Source organism: Haliotis rubra, unplaced genomic scaffold (assembly GCF_003918875.1).
Source record: "Haliotis rubra isolate DU_JTF1 unplaced genomic scaffold, ASM391887v1 Scf2104, whole genome shotgun sequence".
NCBI lineage: Eukaryota > Metazoa > Mollusca > Gastropoda > Lepetellida > Haliotidae > Haliotis > Haliotis rubra.
The window spans coordinates 25,277-37,755 of NW_025766120.1; the positions used below are offsets into that span (position 1 = coordinate 25,277).

Sequence of the window (12,479 nt, forward strand, 5' to 3'; positions counted from 1 at the left end):
CTTGCACATCAGTTGTCGTAGTTGGGTGAATTGGTCTGGTCCATGCTCGATGTTAAACAATAGCCAAACAATAAAACGTCGTTATATGACAATATAAGATCAATTATTACTATACTTGTGATGTCATAAGAGAAACCAACATTATATAATATATCAAAATATATTAGTGAGTTAACACAAAACTTAAAAGCATATAAAGTAACCCAGTTGTATTATTGGTATTCGATTCTTGAAGCTTATGTGGTGTCCGTCAAGCATGATGTACACTCATTCGTCACCAACTCGTGTTATTCCGGGACAAGCTGAATAGCGACTCGTGCCCCTCTGGAAGGATTTCATATTCGCGCATCAACATCAGAATTACTTTAAACAAGAACGATAACTCTATTCCTGTTTGATTCTTATGGTACTTCATATCACTGACTGTATTGTTGTTTTGCTTCTGTTTATATTTATTAAAGAATTAAACCTATTGGATACAACTAAAAAGGAAAAATGTCTTACATATTGGAACGTATTTATTACCAGCTGTTTACCTTATATTTCCAAATGTATATGTCTTCATAGGGTTTAAAGCTGTGTATCTGGCGATATTTTAGGCTGACGTTTTGGAGGTCATTCATACATTTTTCAGCATATTCATTGTACAATTCATCCAGGGGTTTGGCAGCAAGGTTACATGAATGTTCAGATTGAGAAATATTTTAACGTAATTTTTGAGTATCGCAAATGGGATATATTTTATTTTTATATGCAAATAGTATAATGTTTGTCATTTACATTAAATCCCAAATCAGATACTCAAAAATGGCGTTAAAATATTTCTCAATCTGACCATTTATGTTAAAGATTAAAGTTAATTGGTTATATATAGATATAATATTATTGCTTTGAAACTCGCAGCGATTTATAACTACTTTTCCTAAAAATGTTGTAAAGCGCACGTACAATCTCCCAAAAAAGATTGCCAGAAATACACGCAGTTACAATCTATATTTGTATATATATTTTATGTCTCTCATGAATCCCTAAGTGATAGGTCGTATTTATTTGTATATATTTCAATTCTTATGTATATTCATGTATGCTACGAGAGAGACAGTAATAAAATTTTTCATCTTCTTCTTCTTCTTCAGTTGGACCCATTATGCAAAACAAACGCACGTATATTTATTAATAGCTTCACATTATTTCTTCAAGCTACGTTCTTTGACATATATTTTTCATGATTTTTTAAACTATGACACAATGCCATAAACGATTTATATACTCGGGATTATTTTTATCAAAGCACCGCATTTATCACGTGCGTTCTGATTGGTTTGTCGTATTTTCGCACATAACAAGCATCGAGACGGTGACGAGTCGTCTTTCAAGTTACGGAAAGGGGCGAGTGGTGACGAATGATGTACATTATTAACCCCCAAAAGGTCACACACAAACATTCTACTACTACTGGGCACACCCATTCAACCCTAGCGACAAATCTACCAAACTCTACATGAAAACTAAGTGTCAACAAAAGGTTTAACAATACAGCACGAACACTCACATCTATTTGTATGATTCAGAAACAATTCAAGAGCAACAAGATTCTGTAGCTGAAACATAAATCTCGCAACATGATATATACTGAGGGAAACAAATATGGGAACATCACTTCATCGCAGTGTTCCTCTATTTATTCTCAGATTCTCGTCCACAGTGCGATACAAAGCTCGTGAAGATACCAGGAAAAGAATAAAGGAACACTTGCTCTTTCAAGTGTTCCCTTATTTGTTTGCCTCAGTATATATACAATGTATATATGAACACGAAGAGTTACAATACTCAATGCTCAACGTGATCGATCTGGTACTACTGACAACCCCCAACTGTGAGCGAAACTGTGACAATCGTCAAGGAGTTATTAGGCACAACATGTTATTCTGTAATCGCAATCGCTAAAATAATGCATACGAAATACTAATAAATGAACTACCAATTTCATATCATTGTAATCCATGTAGAAAATCCACAGAGACATGTGGGTCAGAATAGATACCCAGTGACATATTCGTGCCAAACATGGATGATAGCAACATTCTCCCACAATGGGACGTTGCATAAATCACAGGATAGCCTGGTCGAAACAGAGCGTGCAGTAAAACATCCAACAGACAAACGTTTCAGCTTCACAGGCCCAGTCTTATATGAATTAAAACAGTAGAAAAGGGGTAAAGTAAAGTTCACATGTCAAACGTCAAGAAGGTCGCTTTTTTAGTTTTTTAGGAGGCCTCGATTAATTGCAGTAACACTAGAACATTGAAAGTACACAAAACAATGGCGGAACACATATACCACATGTACTTGCTGCTGACAACAACCAGGACCATAACGGCTAGGGTCATGTATTCAGGGCTGAACTTTCACAAGCCTTACATTTTACAGAGAAGATGTTGAACTAGAAATACAAAATTGCTGCAACACTTGAAACACGTGAAAGCTGGGTAAAAAGATAAAAATATAATATGTCAGCAAACGAATTGCTTCTTATGGGCAGGGGTCAGGAAGAGATAAGGGGGCAAGTCATGAGCTTTCAGTCCCGTGCACTAAGACGGATCAAAATCATTTTCCCATCCACGCCTAGCTCGTCAATACAGGGATCATGTGTCAATAACATCGAGGAAACAAGAATCGTACAAATAATATATAAAAGCAATAGAGGTGATCAGACATCTTCGTAAACAGCATCATCCTGAGGAGAACTATTCGGCTCAACCGGTGTTTCATAGACCTGCATATCAAACTCCTCATAAGTTGTTTCTTTTCTTTCTCTTGTGCTTTCGTCCATGCTCTCATAAAGGACTGGAGGTGTCCGTCATCTGTAAAAAAAAACAAAACAACAGGTTTCCAAGAAATAAATGCGAGCGTATAAATAGAAATATAACAATTACAACGTATAGGGCTACCATCGCAATATGACATAATCCAGTGATCACGTCAAAGATCCGGGTTAGAACTGGTCTTCAGCAACCTTTGCTCGTCGTAAGAGGTCACTTTCAGGATCGGGTGGTCAGGTTTGCTGACCTGGTTGACACATGTCATTGTATCCCAACTGTGTAGATCTCATGCAGTTGGTCACTGGATTGTCTGGCATATAGTTGGAATATTGCTGAGTGCGGCGTTAAACAGCAAACAAACAAAACATAATCAATGACAAGTGAAGTTAAATTGACATGGAGGAATACCAACATGTATGAAGAGGAAGGATGACTACTTACCACACTGGGCCGGCGCTGTATTCCTGCAACAACAGAAGGAATATTCATTAAAATATATCAAAGAAACATAAATAGGTAAAGGATGAGCACTATTTTAATGGATAAACAACTTCTTTATTCTGTATAGGCGACGTTTCGACATAGATTCTAATGTCGAAACGTCGCCTATGCCGAATAAAGAAGTTGTATATCCATAGTAATAGTCATCATCCTTCATCTACCCAACTTCTAGAATGCCAATCAAAGAAAACATAAATAGGTGTTTGAAGTGGACGTGACGTTCTGTATCATGTCTGCATTAAGGCTTTAATATTAATGTAGATGGTCGTGTGTGTGTGTGTGTGTGTGTGTGTGTGTGTGTGTGTCGCTGTGTGTGTCGCTGTGTGTGTGTGTGTGTGTAGCGCTGTGTGTGGCTGTGTCTTGTGCGTGTGTGAATAGGGATTATAGTGTGGTCACTGATTAGGACATACAACAAAACACACAACGATATTAGATAAGTTTTACTCACTCTGTCGATTCAGGTGCCTTTGGCTTTTCTGAAAATGTATTTGAAAGGTTTCGTGACAATGTGATAACAACGTGGCTTATAATGTCTCACACGAATATTTTGGGCACTGCAGAGGTAGGCAAACAGTCGGTGATTTCTGTATGAAACCCTTCCTATGTGTAGCCTCTTATATAGCCCTTGGTCATCTAAAATAAACTTGATGACAAGGATAATGACTGACTGACTGACTGTGTTTGGTTGTACGCCGCTTTTAGCAATATTCCAGCAACATCACTTCGGGGGACACAAGAAATGGGCTTCACACATTGTGCCCATGTGGGGATTCGAACCCGGGTCTTCGGCGTGACGAGCCAACGCTTTAACCATTAGGCTACCCCACCGCCAACAAGGACAATGAAATAACAGAACTTTGTATAGCGTTCAATATAAGTGAGGTGAAATTGGGTTTAACGTCGTGCTTGAGAATATTTCGCTCATATGACAACGTGCATGCATGTGTATGTGTATGTGTAGCTGCTTGTACTAGCCCAAACTGAAGCTGGTTTTATAGTGCTAGCTCACTGAGATACCATGCCGCAGTGAAGAATGGATACCACCACTCAGACACATTATACTGACTCCGAGCCGACCAGTCCTTGTTGTACCCATTAATGCTGAGCGCCAGGCAGGGACCAACAAGTACCATATTTTAGCGTCTTTTGGTATGACGCGGCCGGGGATCGAACCCGCGACCTTCCGCTCTCCGGGCGGACGCTCTAACCACTACACCATGGAGGCGGTCTTCAATATAAGTACCAAGTCCAACCACTTTGTTGTTGGTACGTACAAATTAGTCAATCAAACCGATTAACATTGTAGCTTTGAACTGATATTTGACACCGGTAATTGTTCTGATCTTAAAAGAGGGGCGATGGGGTAGCCTAGTGGTAAAAGCGTTCGCTCGTCACGCCGAAGACCCGGGTTCGATTCCCCACATGCGTACAATGTGTGAAGCTCATGTCTGGTGTCCCCGCCGTGATATTGCTGGAATATTGCTCAAAGCAGTGTAAAACCATACACACTCTGATCTTAGCTTATTTGAACATTGATGACGTCTTTGACCCACCCGTCGTTGTGTGGCGTCTTTTCCACCATACGATGCAAACAGTCGCTGCTACGAGAAGGGGAACCAGACATATTGCCATTCCAACGCCAACGCCAACACCAACACTGAACGTGAGCCCTGAAAGTTCCACGGTAAGGGACAATGTATGTTATACTATCTGTCTCATCCTTTTCGTTATAATCAATAAAAAACCCATTCATACACAAGTCATTGTTTCAAGACTGTATAAAATGATCCACCAACACTCAAGAAAAGGAAAAGTAATATGATATCAACTCGATGGTTATAAACATCATAAGAAATTTACGCACGTCCATGTCAAAACAGGGCATCAAGCGTTTGATGAATTATTCCACCTATCGCATTGGCACACAATCAACATAACCGAGTACTCTGTTTACTGCAAAACAATTGCATGATAATGTGAAATTTGCTTACATTATATAAATCTGCGTAAATAACGGGAGAGTGAGTAAGCTCTGTTGTATACTTTAGACAACACCTTTGCATCTGTCTCATGAGAATGTTTGATTGATTCTGACACACACCAGTGGTTTAAACACCATATGGTATCACAACAAGCAATAGGACATATCAGACAAATATTAACTTATCTTAATTTGCGCAGATCGATCTTCATGCAGTTGATGACTGGATTGTCTTGTCCTACTCGAGTATTAACAGACAGCCGCCATATAGCTAGAATATTGCTGGGTGCGGCGTTAAACTAAACTCACTCACTCACTTAATTTACATCAGTTCTTGCAGCTGTCATGGAGCGTTAGGGGTCTTGTCTGACCCGAAAGCCCTATGTTGGTGTCATTCTACAAATGCTTTTCCAAAAGCTAAGAGGGATAAACAGATTGGATAATTGGCAGTCTTGGCAAGTATGTAAGCGTTATTTAAAAAGTTAATCGTAATGTTTATTACACATAGACAATTTCTTACTTTAATACAAGGCGCGAATGTCATCATCTACCTCAGGGCTAAAAGTCGGCAACAAACTGTATCTATTTTATGATAAAATTCAATTATATTCTTAATCACCTGATGTCTCGTTCTTTGTGGTACAGTGTACAAACAGGGCTGAGATTCAGATGCTATAATGAGTACTTTTGTTGAAGGCAGAACACTGAAATGGCATTCTACAAAATACGTTTCCAGCAGCACAAGGTGACAATAACGGGGCAACTGGTGCCCAGTCTTTTGCAAGACTGTAAATGTTCATTAAATCGCCTTTCTAAAAAGTTAATTATAATCCTTATTATATTTAGACAATTTCTCACTTTCACATATGACGAGAATTTCACCATCTACCTCTGGGCAGCAGACTATCTTTCTTTCAAAACATTCAAATCATTCTCAATCACCTGATATATCTTCTTTGTCAATACAGTGAACAAACAGGGTCTGGGATTTAGATGCTATCCGAGTACTTTTGTAGAAGCCAGAACACTGGATCTGGGACAGATGATCATCACAAGAGGCCGTGAATGTCGCCATGCTGACTGCGACAACTGCATTATCGTTTGTACGTGATGTTGATGTCACATCCTCTGTAAGTGTCTGATTTCCTTTCGTCCAGATGATGGTGGAGAGCGGTCGTGTCGGATTGGTCTCACACAACAACTGTGACGTCTTCATTCTCCGTCATAGCCATGGGGAGGTTTGTTGAGTTGATAATACTTATGTCCACCAGAGGGTACTGTAAATGTGTAAAGACAAGATACTTTCATATGATATAGGTTATATGATAAGCTTGGAATAATATTCTGTTTGTATTATTGGTTTGAATTATGAAATAAAGTAAACTATAGACATAACAAAGTTATCTCAAATACATGCAACATCTCTTCGAGAAATAGAATCCTTGGACAGCGCATTTCAAAAAGAAACATATGCATACATGCAATAACAACATATGTACAAAATAAGGAGTTCCCAGTAACTTAGCTTCACGAAATCTGGGTAAATAAACACTATCTACACGTGACTATTTTATACATCCAGACAAACTGCACTTATGTTGCCATCTTGCACGCTGAGTCCCAAGGTATACTCGTAGGGAAAAACAGTTCGAGTTTTGTCTTTTAGGCGAAATAGCAGTGACTATTTCTAAGGATTTGAATGGTCACAGAAATACACCGAAAGGTTTAACATGTATATATTGTGAACTGTGGTGACATTGAGATGATACGGAGCACTTATTAGCACACCCCACCTATTTCCAGTTTGTTTCATATGACACATATCACGTTTGTGAATTCTCTCACTGTAAGTACAAACTATTTTGACAATAAATTTGTTTAAGTTACGAGAGGTTAAAATAATATTATCAATCCTAGAAAACCCGCTTTCAAAAGCGGATGGAAAAGAATATTTTCGGCTTTACAACAGAATTGTTTGCAGAAAATTGAAGAAAGTTGTTTGTTTTGTGTTTTATTCATCATTGGTACATTGAAAAAGTTAAATGTCTGTATTTTACCATCGATGTGAAGCAGAGTCGAGTTCCTTCTCAGGTCGGTTTCTTCGTAGGATCCAACACAATAAATTCTCTGCATATGGAACTCTCTTGTGACTTCCATTGAAAGACGACCTACAGTAACAGTCAGTCCTCCGTCTTCACGAGTTGATGAAGAGACGCCAGTTGTTATAATGTCGTCATCCTTCATCCACGTTATGTTGGACGGTGGTTTGGTCGGGTTTGTCTCACACACCAACAACATCGTGTGGCCTTCAGTCAGATTTAGAACATGTGTTGTGGAAGTCAACAAGTTGATCGTCTTCAGTGGCACTTTGGGAGGACATAAAAAGCTGACATTACATTTATTTATATATACTTCATGAATTATTTATACGCATGTATGCATGTATGCATACAGGCGCGTGTCAGTTAAGTTCTTCAACCTACAACAGAAGACAAAAAGTCACGGTGAAGGCCGGTCGGATGACGTTATTTGGAAATATCTCTAACGGTTCTAGCCTGATTTTCATAAAGTTTCGAACTAAATGCTTATTATAAAGAATCACTGATATCATGTAAATAGTCATCGTCGATAATATCCAGGGTACACGTTCCGATACCTCTCCACACTACCCTGGATGCATCTACGGCTCAGCCCGATGATTTTATTACCTCCCTTGGTTGGTTTTATATCCAATCAGGTGTCTACGCTGGGAAGTTGAGCGTACCAATCACAACTCACTTTCGCTTTTTAAATTATCTAACCGTTTAAACTTGGCAACATAATAATATATTGTTGCAGAGGTACTCTGAAAGAGGTAGAAGGAGTTCTTGCATATATATTTTAAGATTTCAGACCTGTCAATTTGTCTGTATGTTTCCCCAAATCTGAGTCGCACTGCAAATAAACTTTCGCGGCTGCGACCGCTGTCTTTGCTGACACTGGCAAGCTCGGTTGTAAAGGCGGTTTATCTGATTGGCTACTGTGAGAATGCGGAGCCGGCAAATGGGAGGTAATAGATGCATCCAAGGTATAGTGGAGAGTTATCGAAACGTATACCCTGGAGTTTATCGAGGATGGTAAATAGTTGTAATTGTGGATATTAAGGCATACATTCCCTTTAAATAGGTAACAGTTTGAAAATGAAAACAACTTTTGTCAATTGTATTTTACGATAATTACATTTTTGTGTTCACTTATTTTTGCGTCATTGAACAGAATTCGTAAAATGCCTTGACATTACAATCACCTTATGTACAATTTCACACAGTAATCTTTTCTTGTATTTGACAAATCGCATCAACTTTTAAGTAAACTGGAAAGTACATGCAAACATAATTATAGCTGAATTATGCTAGGATTATAAACCACCAAAATAAATACCTACATAGACTTTGGATTTCTTCTAAATAAATCCTAACATTTTAGTCAAATGAAATTCAGCTGAATAAAGTGTGGAATAATCATATCTATAATAAACTGGAAAGAATTACGCTTACGCGTGGCTAGGCACTGATCGCAAACAGATTCCTGGGATGTCATCCAGTTATACACACGAAACAAACGAGTCAGGGGATTTGTCGGAGATCAGTACCAGTGCTCCTTTATGGACCATGAATGTTTCTGAGGTTGCAAAATCAGTATCTCTCCATGTTATGTAGTGAGTGAGTAAATTTAGCTTTACGCCACTTTCCAGCAATGTCAGGAGGTGGGCACCAGAATTGGACTTCATACATTTTACTAATTTTGGGAATCGAACCCAGGTCTTCGGCGTGACGATCGAGCGTTTTGACTAGGCTACTCCACCGCCTCTGTTAGTCAATGAAGCAAAAGAGTTTTCATGCTACATTTCATGTTCCAGTTATTCACTTGAATTCAGGTTCATAAACAGATCCAGTTGGATGACTGTAAATATGGGACGAGATAGGATAAAATGGTGTCTGCATACACTAAGTTTTTGAATATTTGACTCTGGGCTGGAAATAATAAAACTTTTGTTCGATATCCTGGATTTATCAATGCAATTAACATGTGAATGTTTGTCGGTACTTCATAAAATATTGCACCAACAGAATATCTAGAATCGTGGTTTGTATGACACACGTACCATTGACATCTAGGACCACCTTGTTACATGAGGTCCTTTCAGTGAATGCGAATATGGGACGAACTAGGATTAAACGGTGCCTGAAGATTAACTTGTATTCATATTTTTACTCTAAACCGGAAATAATTATTTTTGTGCAATAGAAGATATACCAAAGGCAGAAAACCTGCCAAATGTTTTTCGGTACTTCATTGAACATTGCACCAACATAATATCTCTATCCGTGATTGGTCTAACACTTACCATTGACGTCAAGGACTACCGTGTTGCTCCTCTCACCAAAGGTTCGGCTAAACATGCAGTTCGAATTCTGATGTGTGCGGTAATCGACGTCAAGAATTGTCAGAGTGAATGGGCCGTCTTGCGGACATGTGAAGTTATACATATCCGACGGGTAGAAATGATATCTGCAGTCGTCATCATTGTGTGTTCCCACTCTGAATGAAGACGTTCCGTTTTGGTAATTGTGCAGTCCAGTGGACTTCAATAGTAATTCGAAAATCGTTTCTGCAGGTGAAAGCGAATGGTTGGCCAGCGACTGCAGTAAGGGAGGACCCTGTCAGGTATACTCGTCCTGTGGGAGAAGGTGTGAGATGTGACTGAAATCATCGACATGACGAGAGTTACAGGTATCGATTGTTAATGCATGCTTCCATACACAACATTACGCTAACTGGAGTTACACATCCCTACTCGTCCGATTCCAGTATGTTATGACATCGTGTATATATAGGTGGAGATAAACACCACAACCAAACCGCCATATAACTGAGGAGGAGAATTATATGAAAGCATAATGAGTATGAAGTAGTTATTACCTTCACAGATTCCTGCAAGGACCGCAAACAGAAGAAGGCATATCCCTGTCATATTCTGCAAAGGAAATTGTACGTATCAAATACTGATACAACATATTGAATATCAACATGTATTCTGGCTAAATGGGTGAAATCAAACCTGTCGTCATGAGGTAATTTGGTATGGTGGTGGTGACATGGTGTTCAGGATTATTGCACAAATACAACAAGGTGCATGTGGTACAAAAACACGGTTAAAACTGCAACATAATGGCATACCACCCCCATGCTTATTATATGACGTAAAAGGACTGAATATATACTCCCTATCAAAACTTTAGACTCACTAGTGTAAATGTAGCCAATGTACTTCAGTCAAACTGTTCTAAACTAGATTTTGTTAAATATTCCATACTGGTTTAAAGGTACTGTTTACAAAATGAACTGATGCACTTTTAAACAAATTGTAACGTTGAAAGATTATTGTCACGTGTTCAATAAATGATGAAACTCTGTGAAAATTGATGAATTCTTAACAAAGCTTACGCAAAACGCAGCTGTTCACGCATGATATTTTCACATGATTTTCAGCATTTTCATGAGTGAACCACATCCAGTTCAGCTGGTTCCCCTAGTTAGTGGAAATTTATCTTCAAATGTAACCATGCATATATTCATAACATAGTGAGTCTAAACTTTTGATGGGTAGTATATGTTGGCAGTTGGTAGGTTTGGTGTACCTGCTGTGACCACCGTATTCGATCGTATTCGACGTATCGATTTGCTGAGTTGTCCACACAAACATGTATGTAATCAGCTGATATACCCACATGAACATCTACTTCTTAGTCAATATATTCACATAAGACATGTTCTTCCTTGGCTGACATGCACACATAAACACTAGAGATCCCAGCTGGTATGCTCTCTTTTAGCTGGGCCATTTCCATAAATGGCAGCCTGGGATTGCCTTGCCTGGCAGAAGCTTTGCTTATTCGGGAGTGGTGTCATTTCGTGGGGTAGGCGTTGGACGCGGGAGGGTCCAGGCAGGCTGCCTGGTGGTGCCTGGGCAAATGTGGCTGCGACAGTGTTCAAGCGTGGTTGCCTATAAATGACTGGGATGGAGTGTGAATCCTCATGGCTTCTTTCCTGGGTTGCTGGAACCGTTGTCTGACGTGCCTGGGTTGGTAGTGTTTGAGACCATCATTGATGGCATGGGGTAAGCGGCAACGACTTTGAATGACCTTGTGCATGCATGCCATCTCAGGACCGAGACTTCCTCAAAGCCATTTTGGACCGTGGCATTCACAGTTTTCACTATGAGAACCATAGCAGACAGGCCAGCAGCATGGGCGTGGAGGCTGCGGTTTCATCAGACGCTGAGGCTTCAAGGCTCGGCACTTGGTATCTGGTGGCTGCAGCTGAGCCGGGATCTGTGACATATCGCCTATCAGGCCATGCATAGCCCTGGACTAGGGCATGATGAGCTGCTTGGGAATGCATGTTGAGGAACGTTGGGTGGCTCATTCAAACCGACTATGGAACCGGCTGCAAACATCGGGCCGTGCCATCTGGGAACAGGCCTTTACTGAGTCCTGGGCGTTTCGATTTCAGATCCGGTGGCTTCCATGATGAACATCCCAACAAAGGCGAAATCAATTGCCAGTGGCAGGATGGCAGGAACGATATCGTCCATTGTCTGGGAAACACAAACCGGCATGGAACGATATGAAATGAAAATCATGGAAGGATTCAATTAAGTGAAATGGATTGGCAAATGTGCTGAATAGCAGAACGAGAATATGCTGGTGGGCTTCGACACGGCGCAGAGGTTTGTGATGCGGTGTTCGCTGCGACTGCAAAACGAAATTCGCGGCAGAATGATCTTTGAATAGACCGGCGGTACTTCCGCTCCTGCTCACAGGGGCTGCGTTGTACCGTCTTCTCGTTGTGGTGCTGATCGCCAAGCGGCGTAGAATAAAACCAGCTCTTTGAACTTCAGAGCCAGTCTTCACTGGATGACTACTAGATCCCACACGATGCATGTCGTTAGTGATTTCTTTCCAACAGGGCATATTCAAAGAGAGCCGAGAACTCTACTTTTCGCCCGTCAGGGATACAGATCTCAAAACCACAGAACATGTTTGTGACAAGACGGGTCATAAGAGATTCGCCAGAAAGATATCCCAACATGCAATTATGATGCATTTGAATACTCCCCTCCACCAAAATGA

General features: G+C 40.0%; 1 protein-coding gene across 1 annotated transcript; it reads right to left on the reverse strand.

Annotated features, from left to right (window-relative positions):
* Window positions 1-2,710: 2,710 nt before the first annotated feature.
* LOC124276658 lies at window positions 2,711-10,323 on the reverse strand. The gene is made up of 8 exons (XM_046712305.1): window positions 10,267-10,323; window positions 9,692-10,022; window positions 7,362-7,670; window positions 6,247-6,581; window positions 4,877-4,993; window positions 3,772-3,799; window positions 3,264-3,286; window positions 2,711-2,847 (listed from the first exon to the last, which is right to left on the reverse strand). Exons 4-8 carry the CDS (start codon window positions 6,518-6,520, stop codon window positions 2,711-2,713), a joined length of 579 nt encoding a protein of 192 aa, XP_046568261.1. The 5' UTR covers window positions 6,521-6,581; window positions 7,362-7,670; window positions 9,692-10,022; window positions 10,267-10,323.
* Between the last annotated feature and the right edge of the window lie 2,156 nt (window positions 10,324-12,479).